The 16,378-nt window shown below is 35.2% G+C and overlaps 1 protein-coding gene across 2 annotated transcripts in view; it reads left to right on the forward strand.

The window, feature by feature from the left end:
* The window catches only part of LOC134842052 (uncharacterized), a 149,827-nt gene that overhangs the window by 129,691 nt on the left and 3,758 nt on the right, over positions 1 to 16,378 (forward strand). For both annotated transcript variants that reach the window (XM_063858207.1, XM_063858208.1), the window contains exons 2-9: positions 3,363 to 3,463; positions 3,945 to 4,048; positions 4,287 to 4,352; positions 7,709 to 7,805; positions 8,401 to 8,517; positions 10,057 to 10,261; positions 10,699 to 10,773; positions 10,855 to 10,978. In XM_063858207.1, the coding sequence (XP_063714277.1) occupies positions 3,416 to 3,463; positions 3,945 to 4,048; positions 4,287 to 4,352; positions 7,709 to 7,805; positions 8,401 to 8,517; positions 10,057 to 10,261; positions 10,699 to 10,773; positions 10,855 to 10,978 (836 nt within the window). In that variant the 5' untranslated portion in view covers positions 3,363 to 3,415. The remainder of the gene's footprint in view (positions 1 to 3,362; positions 3,464 to 3,944; positions 4,049 to 4,286; positions 4,353 to 7,708; positions 7,806 to 8,400; positions 8,518 to 10,056; positions 10,262 to 10,698; positions 10,774 to 10,854; positions 10,979 to 16,378) is intronic.

Consider the following 16,378-nt stretch of genomic DNA (forward strand, 5'->3'; position numbering starts at 1 on the left):
GGAAAGAGAAAACACAAGCGATCACGAGAGACAAAACGTGATCGGGAAACCTGTGGGAAGTACTCCAAACCTGGAAGACAACGACACGATGCACATGAAAATGATGGAGCTTGAGCCTCTCTTGGAAGCCTCAGGGGAGCGTAATCTCAGGAGCATTGAGATCTCTCATGGGGAATGCCCATGCCACTGTTTGGCACAAACGGTGTGGTATCCAGATCACAAGAACCTTTGCCTGGTGTGGGATGTGGAAGAGATTCGGTCGATCGGACTACCGGATCACCGGCAGAAGGTGACGCTCTTAGTAGTGAGTACGATGTTAGCTCTGAGATGGATAGAAGAGAATATAACGAAGTATCGGGAGGCGACGACGCCAACGGCTGAGTCAATATACGCGATAGACTACAGCAGGAGACTTGAGTTGTTTGAGACTGCGTGCAAAGTATTCGCCATACCGACGGAAGTCAGGCACGTATGGAGTCGCTTGAGGTACTTTCCATGGTTTCGGGCGACACTGACGTCTTGGTTGTACAGGGCAACGAAAGATCACATGAGAAAACATCAAAAGGAGTATCGACAGTTCCAGGCCGAGATTGGGCCGGAAGCTTTCAAGAGACCCCTGCTAACCCATCGTAATGCGATCACGACGGGATGGAAGAGAGTGGGTAAGATGTCTAGAGACAATACCAAAGCGAGGGAGTCGATACTAGAGGAAGACCTGGCGAAGAACATGAGCTTGAGCCTGCACAACTCCTTTTGCTTGAACCGAGAAGCTAGGGTGAAGGCACTACCCAACCAAGCAAAGAGATTGCAGGAGCAGAGAGAATGGATGCGATCCTATGAACAGCTGAAGGCTTGGGAGGAGATTGTGATTAGTTCCGATGATGAAGAGGAACTGTTGAGACAGTTTGCCGCATCTAGCACTTCAGGATGCAGTACCTCCAAGGCGAAGAGTACGAGATGAATGGGCAAATCGGATGGATCTTGAGTCTTGAGAGGGAAAGGGGGCTTGAGTGTGAATCCGAGTGAAACTTGGATTCACGAAAAAGAAATTTTAACAAAGCAAATATTGTTACTAATATACTATATCTATTATATAAATCAAAATGCTGCATGACAATTTCCTGATTGAATAGGACAAAAGAGATTTTTAAATGATTGGCTTGAAAAGCGAAAATTCAAAGGTGCAGGTAAATGCAGATTTTGGTTGCTATTTAGCAATAGTGTGAAAATTTTAAATGGTCGTGAATTTTGGGGTGTAGATAATCTTAAATCTGCTGCAAACTTCTGTAAATGACCACTGGCACTGTATCTTGAGCAACACTCGGTTTTTCTGGGACTCACTGGCAGAAGACAGCGCGCGATGAGGACATCGATCTCGAGTCCGGGGAGTATGTGCCAGTCGGTCATATTTGGAAGTTTGACCTTGAGAAGAGCAGAAAACACTTGATTTTGGAGTGAAATTTAAATTTTTAAAATTTCGAATGGAACATGTCATGCACGATTTTCTCGCGAGAACTGAAAATCAGAAAAAGAAAAGAGAACAATTTTAGAACAATTGCGGGAAAGTTGTCAGATAAAAACGAGTGGGAAATTGCTATTCGCAATTTCCATCATAGTGAACAAGAGTAGAGCTGTCCTATCTGAAATAGAAGACAGAGTATTCCCGAGAGAGTAATTATTCGAACTGGACCAGAGTGAACCTTCGACGGAAAGGTGGACAGCTTGAGTGTCCCAATGGTCCACATAAAACTTCGTTCTTGAGTTCAAACTTACCCTTACCATTCAAACTGATAAACATTGAACTTATCTAGTTACCTTAGTTAATTCTAGAGTTGCTCACCCATTTAATTACTTCCTGGTTCTTGAGCGCATCAACATGTGAGTCCTTAATTTAAATTTCTAGAGTGTGTTTTATGATTGTTATGTTGAGGTAAGGCGAGTTTTAGGTTGATCCATCTGAAATGGATCAAAGTTCCACTGTCTAATAAAAAAGCAACTTAACGGATTGTTCCAACCCGGTTTTTAACGGCGTTCATGTATTTTGGGTATCTAGAGACCTAAGTATGGGGACGTTTCTAATTCTAGAGTGGGGGGATATTTTAGTAGTAGCCTTTAAGCTGTAACGGGTCGTAGTCTCATGTCACAAGCGAACCGAATTGGCTCCGACTGATTTGAGGCGGAAAAACACAAGAGATAGTGTCCCTGACTCCTGAGCCAATAGTTATAGGGCCTATTTTTCTTAAGCCTCATGTGTGACTGTAGTAGACGAATGTTACAGAAGTGTGAATCAGATTATTGGTTTCGAGCTTGCCGTCTGGCCAACCTTTTTAACGATTACTTCAAATTTGACAATCTTTGATCCAGGATGCAAAATTAAACTGCTGGAAGTTTATACGAAGTTCTTCAAAACCCGCTACAACGAGTCAGATTCATGCACTTGGCGGATATTATGTGGCTGCAACAACTGTAGAGATTTGAAGAAACTTAACTTTAACAACTGAAACACGAACGTTGAACCTCCCAATCACTGGGTTTTATGCGAACCCTTGGATTAGTCCTGAATCCTTTGTTATTATTATTATTATTATCCAAGAATCAATTCAAAATGTTACCTTGCAACTCATTTTTAATGACATTTGTAATTTTAACTACTTTTAATTTTTTCGACGATGCATTTAACGCTGGTTTTTTGTTTATTTTTTGCCACTAGTTTTACTAATGGTCCTAGAATCGATTCTTGAGGCACCTCTTATTACTGGAGCCCAATCCTAGTACCTTTCGTTTAAAACAATAGTAATATAATAAATAAGTTTTTTGCCCTGTTTTTAGGAGTGACCTCGTGGTCTGGGGATACTGAGAACCAGCCATGAGCTCAATATTTTTGCATGTACCTAAGTTAATCTGAGCGTTCTGGCCGATAGCCAAAAACAGTTACGATTTTGTCGACCCGATGTTGAAAGGACCACACAAAGAACTGGCTTTGGTAGAGACGGTTAAAAGCATATAGAGCTGTGTTCAGACGCTAGCCAGTCGTTTTACAACCTAGCTTTATTTTCCGTCGATATGTACTTCCAGGCGAATGTTACACTGATCACAAATTTCCAGTCTGTATTTATTGATACTGTTTCAATTTTTTGAAAAATTTTATTTCCTGTTCGAATCACGACTGAACGGGCTTTAATATGATAGATCATTCAACCCATTCAGGATGATTATTTGTATAATCGGTTGGAACAAAAATGAAATACAATCAGCTGAGCTAGTGCCTGCGTTCGAGACCAACAAATTTTCATAGGTCCGAAATCGTTCGTTAAAACTCTTAATTTGCAATGATATTGGTAGTTCTCTAAAGTTTCTTTTTCAGAATCACTGTTGTTCCAAGATCGCATGCTGATTCACAATTCCCTAGTCGGCGATGAAAATTGACTTTGAAGCAGCAATATCTGGATTATTTAATCACCCGGTAAGTGGTATGTTTAAATGTTAACTTCTAGAATAAATTCATAGCGCTCTTTTTAACAGTTTGAAAATCAGAGTTGTTGAACTTAAAATAACTAACTGACAAAATTACTGATATTTTTGAAAACAGCGTTATGTGTCTGAGTCATGGTTGAAAAAATCTTTACCTGAAAACTTGCATTATTTTTCATATAAGTTGTACGAAGCAAAGCTGTTTAAAAATTAGAGTTTTCGAATTTGAATGATTAAACTGACAAAATGACTGTGATGCTTTTGATGACAACAACGTTATGTGTCTGAGGCATGCTTGAAAAAATGTGTTGCTGAAACCTTCCTTTGTTTTTAATTTAAGTCGGCCACGAAGCAATCATATTTCAATTAATTATTTTTGCTTAGCGAAAAATAGGCCATCCAAAGAAATTGAACCCAATTCAAAAAAATGCTATCCAATATTTTTTTTGTTATCATCTAAGGTACTATTTTAGCTATATGAGAAGAACTTGAGCTTCAAGGAGATAGTGGATGATTGCAAAGATTTTTTTGAAGAATCGGGCTTCTCACATGTGCAGAATAAATCTTCTGCAGCTAAGTTAGTTTCTTATGCCTGTTCGTCTTTTAATGGATTTTTTTTGAAATACTTGATGAATAAATTTTCATAAAAATTCACTGGTCAAATTTAGTGTTAACATTCCTGCTCAAAGTATGCTTCTAAATGTTATCTGAAAAAAATTAAAAACAAAATGCCAACGTTGATTGAATCAATTACTGCAATAACCTACAGTGCAATGCGCAGTTTCGTTTGACACGGGAAAAGATGTTTTGTTTAGGGAGCGCGAAAATCATGACAGAAGTTTTTATGAAACCATGTTGCCCCTGCTACTGCAAATAACACGGTAAGGACGGACCAATGTCTAAATTTTTTCAAGAACCAACTTTGCCATTAAAAATCAAGAATAAAGCCAAAAAAAAAAACGTTTATCTCCGTTCATTTTCACAAGTATATTGTCAGAATCGTTCTAATTGTTGCTAGTTACAACATGTTTTGGCAAATATTACTTCGTTTATGGTATTCTTTTTTTGTGTGTTCCAGTTTAAAAAAATTTCTGCACATAGGTCTTGCTCCATCTCATATTCGCGTTCATCGCTGAATGTTGCGATATCATCAAGTTTTGTCTGAGGTTATAGCAGCAAAGCGAGAAATAGAGATGCCTCAAAAGTTTTATTAAAATGATTCCATGCTTAGAAGTAAAATATGCCTGTGTTGTTATTAGGCTTCTAATAAGCGTATTCATATGCTTTATAAGCAGGCATTTAATCTTTTTTTCCTGTTCAGCTAGATGTAAGATTATCGTTTAATGAAGTTTACTTTTAAGCGCAATTGCGTTTCCTGGGTGTAATAAGCAAGTTTTGTACTGATCAAATCTGTACGGTTAAAAGAGTATGATCTACCAGATGCAGTGATCTCTGCCATGTCGATGGTAGACTAGATAGGCATTGGCAAGAATGAAGTGCGAAGTTTTTCGTTCATAAGCCAATATGTCGAAAAGCGTAATTATTGTTCCGACCACTGAAAGTGGGGAGAAACTTCGCTTACGGGTCTGTTTTAATTTTTTCTTTTATAAAATTTTTTTTCCAGAAAAATCAGGTGCCAAAATTATAATCAATAAAATTTGTTGAGATAATATAGGATAAAGGCCTTTCAGTCGTGATTCGAACGATATTTAAAAATTCTCAGTTGCGAGATAAACCGGTTTCAAATTGTTGATTCTTAGTCTGATTTATGGCAATAATCTTTTCATGTAAGCTGTGAAAACTTTTTTTTAGCGCTATCTTGGGAGTTTTCTACTGATTTTTCCAAAAATAGTTTCTATTCATTTTTCGAAGAAAACTGTTGCTAAATATGCTTAATTTAGTAAAAAAAAATATCGAAGTTCTAGGTTTTAGTTCAATTCCTCTCATCAGATCACAAACAAAATTGACCCAATTTGAAAAATGAAATGGTTTGATTTTTATTTGTGCTTATTGTGGTCGAAACTTTGTGGTAGTTGCATACCAACCGGTTATATTTATTCAGCTAGGTCAGTATTTAATTTTTCATTGCTTTCTCCCTGGTGCAGATAATTACAATAGCAGGACAAATTTCAGCAAAATTAACTGATTTAAAATGCCATTTTTACTTCTTATAATATTGAATAAATTAAAATTAAAAATGTCATCAATCCTATGAACTCCGTGAAATCGGGAAAAACAACGGGTCTTGTGAGTTTTTAAAGGGTATCAAAGCAGCAGGCCTATGTTTCATTGGCTTAATAATCAAAAATGCGCTGTTTGAAGAGAAACATAGGTTTTATGCACCCCCTCTGAAAAACGCAAAGGATAGAAGTCTTACAATTTCAGAGCTTTGTAGCTCAAAATTTTTCATGACAACATTTTGATTTCAACTCAACGCAAATTTCAGCTCAACACAAGATCAACGTTTGCGTGTATCAAGTCTCGATACCAGTTCATCTGTTTTTTATGCTGTGCTAGAACGTTTAAAGAAGCATAGAGTGGCAAGTTTTGGGAAATTTTACACGCCGCAGACTGAGTTATTACCGCCGCAACAATAGAAAAACGCTACGCGAAGCTTTGAAATTGATGAACAAGTCAACTATGAAGTCATCTACAAAATCGTCTTGATTGATTTATCGAGCGTCAAACTTTGTTCTATGCATTCGTGGTTCTTAGTTTGGTTATAACAGTCTCTCAGCAACGTTATGGCTTTATTGAACTTATTTTGCATTGCTCTGGGTAGTCTAAAAAATGATAGTTTTTGTCACAGTTGAGCTTCGCGCTTGTGATACAAAGAACGAAGTTCAAAAGATGATGCGTCTCAAACAAAATGTGAAAAAAGTCTTGAATTCTGTTGAACTAATTGTACGCTAAAAACTCAAGAAAAAAGCTAATTGCAATGCTTTTTCAATTAGAAAAGAAATCGTAAACATAACAAGGATACGGTTTAAAACTCAAAATTAGACTTAAATTTACTCAAACCTATTTTACTTAAAACTATGCAATCAAACAACCTGAATGTCCTGCAAGAAGGCTTCGGATACGAAAAGGTCCTATCTGTTGCTTGCTATAAACTAAAATCAAAAAGAAATCTCACAATTGAAAAATGAAATTTCAAAAAAAAAATGAGTGGAAAATTTTCAAACAATTGCCACAAAGAATGACTTACAGAAAATCTGAAAAAAAAACTCAGAAAGCTTATAAATATTACCCTATTACAGAAAATTTATCAGATATGAAAATGATAGACAACGAAAAGAGAGCTGGATCAAAAGAAAAATAGACGCTCGTTTCAGAAAAACAAAATACGAAACATTTTTTCCCAAAAATTTTCTAACTTGAAAGAAACATACTCTTAAATTTTGTGCGACAGTCGCCACAATATTTCGTTGACATCACAGTCAAGTCAAAATTTGCAAAAAAAAACTTTCTGTTTCACTGCGATTTTTTCGAAACTTTTTGACATACTGAAACAATACGCTGTTCCATCATCGTGAATCGACTTAAATTGAAATAACACGGATTTGTTTTATGCATATGACCTATGCAGAGGACGTGGTTTACGTGTCCGCTGAAATCTGTAGTGGAAGTTCGGTACGGGAAAAATTCTAGTACCCGGTTGCAATATCCTTGATTATCGGAAGCGTAAAAAACTGACAAAATTAAACGTCGACTTAAAACTTTGCTGGTAAGTTCCATTTGAGCTATAATAAGGCCGATTTAGTTATTCAAACTTGTCACATTTTTAAAAGGAGCTACCTGAGTCAAAAGAGCTACCTGTCAAAGAAACCAAAATTTTCATTTTTTAATATTTTTTGTTTGAACCTGTAAAGTCACTGCAGATAATTACTTGAAAGCGCCAGGATCTTGAAAAACTTAATCAAAAATTACACTTGGCTGTCGTTGTTAAACGTGTTTCGTTTAGAAATCAAACTTAGTTGTCGCGAAGCTTTTTTAAAATCCCATTCATCAATACTGCATCAGTCGTCAATTTTTTTTTGTGAATGAGCTTCTGTGTTACTGCTGTTCAATAACTTTCGATCACTGAATAATCAGAAAATCAATTTCTTCAAAAGTGGGTCCTTTTTTTCTCCCGCATGAGATGCTTCTTGTAAATTGTTTTTGTTCGCGTTTGTGGATCGAAAAAAAGTCCAAATTTTGACATTTGAAAAGATTTTTCTTTCAATTTGGATTTTAGGTTGCGGGACCAGTCTGAACGCAATGTGAGCAGTCACGTTCGCATGTTGCACAAGTGGTGGAATGAAAACAAGACCATACTGCATCGAAACCTTAGCGTAAGTTAAAACGATCATAAATGTTTTAACCTTCAATCCATAATACCCCTGTGCAAAATTGTACAAGAGACAGCGAACTCTGAAATCAAATTTTTCCAGTATCAACTACAGCTGTTTTTTATTGATTTTATTCATTTTTTCGTTAAAAGGAAAATAAAAAGTTTAAACATTTCTGGTGTTAATTTTTTCTGCGGGTTGAGTGCATCAAAGTTAATGAAAATCCGAATTCTGATATCTTTGTTTGCTCAAAAGTTCATCCTTTATTCCTTTTTTGACTATAGACTATTTCATTTTATGACATTGCGTTGGGAAACTGAAAACGTAACTGATTATTTGGTGCTCCTTTTGCTCGTTTTTCTTTATTCGAATTGGATCCTTTTCTGATTCATGATGTAATGAACGACAAGTTTTAACTATTAACCATTTGGTTTGTTGTCTTAGAAAACAGTATTGAATCATTGTTTTATTCCGAAAAGTTTTAGATTTTATGGAACTCATCTTCTATTCATCTGAAAAAATGATGAATTTAAATTTACTTATTTAAAAAGTAAAGAAGTTATTATTGCTGTCATGGTTGTTGTTTTTTGGGCTTTAGCAGCTGGAGGCACTGGTGAGTCATAGAAACATGACACTTAGGGTGTCCAAAGAAGTGCTACAGAGGTCGCATGACATGGACGAGGGGCTTCTGCTAGGGTCCATACAGCCCCTGTCGGTGAGAAACTGTGAATTCAAACTATTATCTCGGACTAGCATTTTATTATAAATGTACGGAAAGTTTTCGAGGGTTGCGTTTTGAGACCCTACCGAGTCCATTCATTTGCTGTCCTCTCAGGGATAAATTAGTTGGAATATTGTGTAAATACAGATTGAATTTTTTTGAAATCTTTGAAAATAAATTTTTCTTTTTTTCTTTCTTTCATTTTGTCTTCGAAACCCAATTGGTGCGTTAATTCATTATAAGTGTTATCTTCCATTTTGTATCTTGATTGGTTTCTCTTCATTTTTTTCTAGGGTGCTACGGCAATAGTTCAATATGGCTGTGCATCTAGTCGAAAGATATGACGGCTCTTATCATTGTCTCTTTGAATTATATCACTTTTTCTGACAATCTAGATCAAAATAAAATTGAATTCAGAAATAATTAAATCAGCGTTATGTTAAATATTACCAGATTTGCGTAGGCTATCATCAGTGGGAGTTTAAAACTCCCTTTCTCTATCCTCTCCAGAATCTAAACGTCATTGATAAATATTATGTGTTTAACTATTTGCTGATTTTGGTACCACAATTAATCATCGGACTGGGCTGAGTGATATATCATATTGAAGCCCTTTCAGTCGTGATTCGAATGTAATTTAAAAAATTTCAAGAAATTTTCTCAGTGTCGAGAAAAACCCGTTTAAAATTTTTGGTTTTTGGTCTAATTTTGAGCCTTGTCATTTTTCTTGTCATTTTTTGTCAAAAACTGTTTTCTAATTGACCTATTTTACTATGGCTCTCAAATATGCTTAGCTTCTATTTTGTTTTGTTCAGATCTTTTAATCAAAGCATGCAGAAAAAAAACGACACCATTTTGAAAAAACTTTTTTTGGTATTTTTTAAGACTGTGGTCGGATCTATCTTTTTTTTAACCGGTTATCTTTTTATAACCGGCTATCTTTTTTCTTTTTGTTTTCCAAACAAAATCAGGTACCACAAATAAATATCAGAAAGGGTTGAGTGATATAAATTAAAGTTCTTGCTATCGTGATTCGAACGACACTAAAAATTTCAAAAGTTTTTTCAGTGTCGAGAAAAACCGGTTTGAAATTTTTGGTCTAATTTCGAAGTAATATAGTGTGAGCGTGTAGTTTTATAATAGCTTATTTAAGCTTACTATAAGCCATGAAAACTTTGTTGTACTCAAATAAAAATAGTTAAAAATTTCTGCAAAAAAGTTTTTTTTACAATTTTATTTTTGTTTTTCTAGTCACTTTTCTTCAAAAACTGTTTTACGAATGTTTTTTTTTACTATGACTGTCAAATATGCCGAAGTTCATTTTTCGGGGAAAAAACCATGCGGAAAAAACGGCACTAATTAAAAAAAATTGTGTTTTTCTCACTGTGGTCGGAACATTCTGCTACGTGCACAGTAACCGGTTATCCTTGTTGTCATATGTACTTGTTTGGAGAAATAAAAGTCAATCAATAATTGATAATAAATCCAAGTATTTTTGTCTAAAATTGGTGCATCAAACAAAGATAATTTCAGCCTGAAGGCGACTCCGATTCTAAGAAAGACGAAAATGCAGGTGTGAGCAGAGAGTCAGACCAGATCAAGGACTCATCCAGTCTTCTAGAGTTGCCCCCCGACATAGGGGACGATGAGGGGGAGATTCAACTGTCTCCGGGTAGTCCGGCAGACAGTGCCGAGTTGTCCCACTCTTACAGAGACGACAGGGAAATCATCATTCCAGGTCGGTCGGGTCATTTACAATTTGCGGCTACCGCCTTGAAAAGTTTTAGAGGGCTGGATCAAATGTATTTTTTATTTTGCCAAACAAATGTTTTTGAATTGAGATATTGAGATAAATGTAGTTAAGTTAGCACCCTATCAAGTCAGTTCAATGTCTTTTAACAGATGGACTGCCGCCCATAAAACTGCCTATGTGCGTTCATAATTGAATATGCAGAAAATGTTGCTGTGAAAAAAAACGCTAACTTGACTTAAGGTTACATCACCAATTATAACACAACCGAACTTTGTTCTTTTCAAAAGTATCATTGACATTTTTAAGCTAGCAATATAGTTCAGTGGCCAAGATTAATATTAAACCTGTTTGTTCATAATCAATTTGATGTCAAATTACCAAGTTTCAGCAAAACATTTGTAAGTGATCTGTTTTTTTTTCAGGCGCTTCGAAACCTTTCTTGCTCACTATGCCATCAGCAACACCTCTTGAGCAATCTCCACTCAAAAACATGAAAAGTAACCTTATTTGAATTATTTTTAGCAGCCATGATCACATTGTAAATGTTTTCAGCTTGAGTCATTAGGTGCCTTGTTTAGATGCTGATTCTTCTCAAAGTAATTTAGACGTCAACAGGAACCATGTGAACAAAAAGAGCCGCAAGACGACTCATATTCAAATGAATCCCGCAGAAATCTGGGAGGAGTTTCTCAGGCGCCAGAAGTATGTTATTTTCCCACAATCTCATAGTGTCAAAATGTTATTGGGTTATTAAAGAAGTTAAAAAATCAATTATTTAAGTTGATGTTTTAAGTTGAACAGTTTTTTTGCTTTCCTTGTTGCACCACTCACTTACACTTACAAGAATCGAATTTACCTTCTTAGTCAAATTCGTCGTATGATTATATAAACCTCTTGTTGGCTAATTTTGCTTTTGAAGAAACGTTTAAATGTGACTTTATCGCGTTTTTTCTGCATTTTGTTTTTTTTGCAATCGTTTTGCATTTTATCTAATTAAAAAAGAAAAATTATAGTTCAATCTGCCATGCTGCTATCCCAGAATTAGAGTGTTAATAATTCAGATTTAATAGCTCCATAAAAATTGTTCAAAAAAATAGGTGTGGTTGTTACAAAAATGTCATTTTTTCCCTTATTTACACTAGCGAACTTTAGTGAGCGTTCGTGTAATAGTACGTCTATTCTTTTTTCTAAGCCAAGTCGAAAATATTGGTGCCACTTTTGGTGGCACCATTGCGGATTTTTGATAGCATGTGCTTTGAAATTCGAATAGTATCAAGTTGATGCCTTTTTATTTCATCAAACGAACCAAAAAAGCTATGTTTCAAACAACATAACAATAATAAAAACTTGATTTCAGAAATTTTCTAACTCATTATATTTCGCAATTTTTTGAAATGCATACTTTATACATAATGTGGCTTTACGCTTTCCATGTTATTACTTGCTAAGTTAGTGAGGATGCCTTTAGCTTGTTATATTCTAAATAATTACTTGCAAAGTTCTGTCTATTTGTGTTTGGTGCCACTTTTGCTGCATGGCATTGGCAATTTATTAGCATATGTAGCTGTTTTGTTTGTGACCAAAGTTTGCCGATTGTTAAGCGTTTGTGACCGAGAGGGCAGGGCGTGAGATTCCAAATCTCGAGGTCGCATGTTCGAAGCCAATAAGTGGCAAAGTTTCAGTAACTCGAGGCTAATTCTATTTTTTCTTATTTCATTTTACAAAGCTGCTTTTTTGTTGTGTTCTCGCTAGTGTTTGTGAAGCGCAGCTGCGCCTCTGTGTATCAATATCAAACTTAATTTAAAAACCTGGAAGTTCTATTGCTCTCAGTATATAAAATAGAATCAAAATCCCCTTCTTCTAAATCGGTTGAAATCTTATAGCTGCTTCCTTTCTGCGAGAGTTCTACGAACGATAGAATTTCAACGGCATATTTCATCTTTTCTTTTTTCGCAATTTTTTTGCGGTTTCTCATTTTTTGTTTAATTTTGTTTAATTTCTTTAAGTCGCCGTTTTTGCTTTTGTCTGCATACCGACTGCGGGGCCTTACCGAAACTGAGTACACGAGATGATGGTTCACGGTATGGATATTTTCAACCTGAGTTCTAATATGCCATGGACTTTCTTACTGATCTGAATCTTATAGCAAGCAGCAAGGCTGGCCATTTTGGGCGAGAACAATGCCTGAGTTTTGGAAACAGACCAGCGAAGCTGTGGAGTAAACGAGCATTTAATCATTGGAATGCCTCACAAGTACAAGAAGGTACTTCACTGAGAGAAGAAAATATTAGGATCCAAGAGTTCTTCTCTTTATTCGCAGAAGCATGCAAGTTGACAGCATCAAGTTGCAAAATCACAGCAATTCAATATGTCCCTAGGAATTGCAATGGGGAATTTTTTTAAAGCATCTATGGAAATGTCTCAGCAACCATAAACAGGTCGACTGCTATGATGTTCACCATAACCAAAATGTACGCAACAGTTCTTTCGGATCTGTAGACCTAGAGCAGAATGAATTATCCAATGAAAAAGAACCTGATACCTTCTTAGACAACTCAACTGTGCAACCTGTACAATTATAGCCCCACTCTTGCGAACAGTGCAGCACCAATACTATTTGGTCATTGTTCATCCAGGTTAAAGTCCTGCCGAGAATGAAGAGCAAAAATAAACAGCTTGGTTGTGTTTCAGAGATCTTATCATCTCTATTAGGTGATGAATATTGTGCAGTCAGCAGTCAAAGTTGCAAACTTTTGAACCTAATAAAAATTCTCATATTCTACGTATAATTATTTTTGAACCGACAAAATCAAAAGAACAGTAAAAACAAAGGATCCTAACAACACAGTTGACAAGCAATTGTTATTGAAACAAACAAAGTCATCCAAAAAATATTTGACAAAACGGAATTTCTGAACTGATTTTTCGACGACACAAGCAGCGGCACTCGCTTATCGGACCACTTTCAAAAAACAGAAACTATAAAAATAAGTCCTCCGAAAACCGCCGCAAAAATTGATGGATCAAGTTATGATGAAAATCCATTTGAGCTAAATGAAATAAGAAAACAAAACTTTGACGACAAAAGCACTTGCAGTAAAGTTTGTTGTGATCATCAATAACTAATATTGAAATAAGTACCTTCTTAAATAATTGAAATACGGATGTTCTTAGAAAAAATATTGGCATCGTCACGAAGCCAAAGTTCAATAGTTAAAAACTAAAACCGGTATTCCGACGAAGAAAACATTTGCACAAGAATCTACTCGACTACTCAAAATAAAAATTAAACCGCACAAGAAAACTGACTTAAGGGTCCTCTAAAACAGACAAAAAACTTCTACATTTAAAATGGACGATGTCGACAACTCCAAGCTGACGGAAAAACAGGTGTTTTGACGACGAAATTGAGCTCTCAGGTGCCTAAATAATCAGTTAGAAGGGAAAATGACCCAGTAAAAAAAGGGAGTTCTTCTGAAACAATCAGATTTATTTAGAAATTTAGAGAAAAAAACAAGTATTGAACCCAAATGAGAAAAACAAGTTTAACTCTAATATTGGCGACCAAGAATTTTCATTCATCGTTATTAAATTTTTTCTTGCGCATTGCACTCGACAAAATCTTTCAATAATCAAGCGTCGCGTCTCAAGTTCAGGAAAAAGTCATCATTATTTATTGAACAGATTTTCATTACCATTTTAATAAGTTGTTGAACAATTTAATTTGAAAAAAAAATAAAAGTCATTGTTCATTCAAAGATAGGTTTTGTGCGTCGATTCCCTTCATCCAACAGACCAATTTGAAATTGTTATATAAGTTCGTAATAACCAGTTTATGAGTGTTATTTCACCCATTTGATTTTCCCGTTTCAAGGTGCATTGCTAAGAAGATGCTGACTGTTATGATCAGCTCTGCATAATTTGATCGTTCCATCTGAGAAATTAAATTGTTTTTAAATTTTTTTCTTATGTAAAATTAACTATTCATGTTTCTTGAGTTATTCACGATTACTTTTGTTTTTTTTCTCTTCAATTAATTCGAGTTGATAAGAGCAAAAAAAAAACTTTTAAAAATTGAATATTCAAATTTTGATTCAAATGCTAGTTGGACTTCGTTTTAAAAGTTTTTCAACTTGTAGGGAGGTCGTTCAAATAAGAAGCCCATTCAACTTTGTTTCAAAAGTTTATTTGACCATTATTTATTGACCTCTGTACTACTCCATTAGTAGAACTCAGTAGCACCTTCTGTAATCTTTTCTACCACTCAATTACCTTAGCAACCCAGCCCTGATCTATTTTCAGTACCAAAATAGCCTGATACTTTTCAGGAAACAGATGCAACTGAAGAACATAGTCATACTTCTTTTTAAAAAAGTCACCGTACCAGGATGTACTTTGATTATGTTTGTTGTTTCAAAAGATTCGAAAATGTTCAATTGCCGAAATGAAAAATATTCTATTTACAAGAGTAGCTGGTTGCTGTTCAAATAGCGCAGAAACTCCGAATGACTTTATAAAAACTTTGAAAAAAGAAAAAAAAAGAAAAGACTGTTTAAAGTATTTTGTCGTTCTTTGTGTTGGTTATGATGGGAGGAAAGGCGAAAGTTTAGAAGGTTACTAAACAATTAATCTCAATATACTCGATTTTAATTGTTCAATAAAGCTAATTACGAAATAAACAATCAACAAAAACAAAGTATACTTAAAATATTTTGCGGGCTTTTTTGAAAATGTTAATATCCAAGGAAACGCTAAATGAAGCTTAGGTTTTCACGGCCTAAATAAAAGCTTTTACTATTATAACATCTTGCTCGGTCGAATTCTGAATAAAACACAAAAGTTTGATTAGGATTTTCCTCAAAACTTAGACCATTTTTTGAATGTTCTTAAAAGTTTTTAAATGTTCAAATCCTAATGAAGGTGTTTTAATTTGGTAATAGTCATCGGTGCATTTTGATGACTATTCGTGGTACCTGACTTTCCGCGGAAAAATACAAACATCATAAAATTATAAGACACCCGGAGCAAAGTTCCTCCCGATTTTCAATGGTCGGAACAATAACGAGAGAATGAGTAGAGCCTTACAATAAGTGTTAATGATTATAACGAGTTCACTAATTTAGGCCGTATCTTTGTTTTCCAGAAAATGTTGATCATGGGTAGATTTATTTGTTTTCGGTTCTTTTTATCTCAATAGTGAAAAAGGAAATTGTGCTCTCCAATGAAAAGTTTGACGATAAAGGCACAAAATAGGTGATGCATTTTTTTATTTCAAAAATACATTTACAAGAGTAACATTTACACTTGCTAGAGCAAGCGCCTTGTTATCGGCTTTTAGACTTTTTTCCCGGCAACATCTTTGCTTACCAATCTTACTTGATTTTCTTGCTTGCTGTATTATTGAACCGTAAAATCTTGCAAGCCCGTTCCTACTTGGCCTAGAGGTAACGTGGTTGCCTTTGCTCTCTAAGACCTTTTGTCCCGGCAGCACATTGTTTTTTTTCATTAGGTATGAAATTGAATTTTTTTACGGTAAAAATTGAATTGTCGGACTTTCGTTTGTATACTCAAGTTTTGTCGGCCTAGTTGCAACATCGCGGGTTTTTCTTGTCCTGTAAGCTATTATCATGATAGTTGCAAGTGTTTTTCGTTGTTATTTGAGGGCGGACTTAAAACTGTTTAAAGCTTTTACACAATCAATTTTTTATCGGCTCAGCCGATGTCTGCTCAAATTTTGTCGGCTTTGTTCCGCTTCGTAAGTTTTGTTCCATTGTTAATTTAATATTCAAATGTTTTGCTCGGCGTCTTTGCCCAAAATGATTTTTATTGCGACATATGAAAGTTTTGGTAGACTTACTTTTCTCATTTTTTTTTAAATTTTGATCTTATGTTTTTTATATTTGTCTTGTATCGCAATTGATGCGAAGCTTTGCTTCTCCTCTGAGTAGTATTAATAATTCCAGTGGAATAAAAAAATTTGGTTGATTCAGTTTTCTTAGAGTAAGGTAGTTTTATTCTGAAGACTCTTGTAATAATTGTGGTTTCTGCGGCTCGCATAGGATCTATGAAAGACTATCCAGACTGTCTAAGAATAGTCCGTTT

The sequence above is a fragment of the Symsagittifera roscoffensis genome, chromosome 3 (assembly GCF_963678635.1).
Source record: "Symsagittifera roscoffensis chromosome 3, txSymRosc1.1, whole genome shotgun sequence".
In the NCBI taxonomy this organism is placed as follows: domain Eukaryota; kingdom Metazoa; phylum Xenacoelomorpha; order Acoela; family Convolutidae; genus Symsagittifera; species Symsagittifera roscoffensis.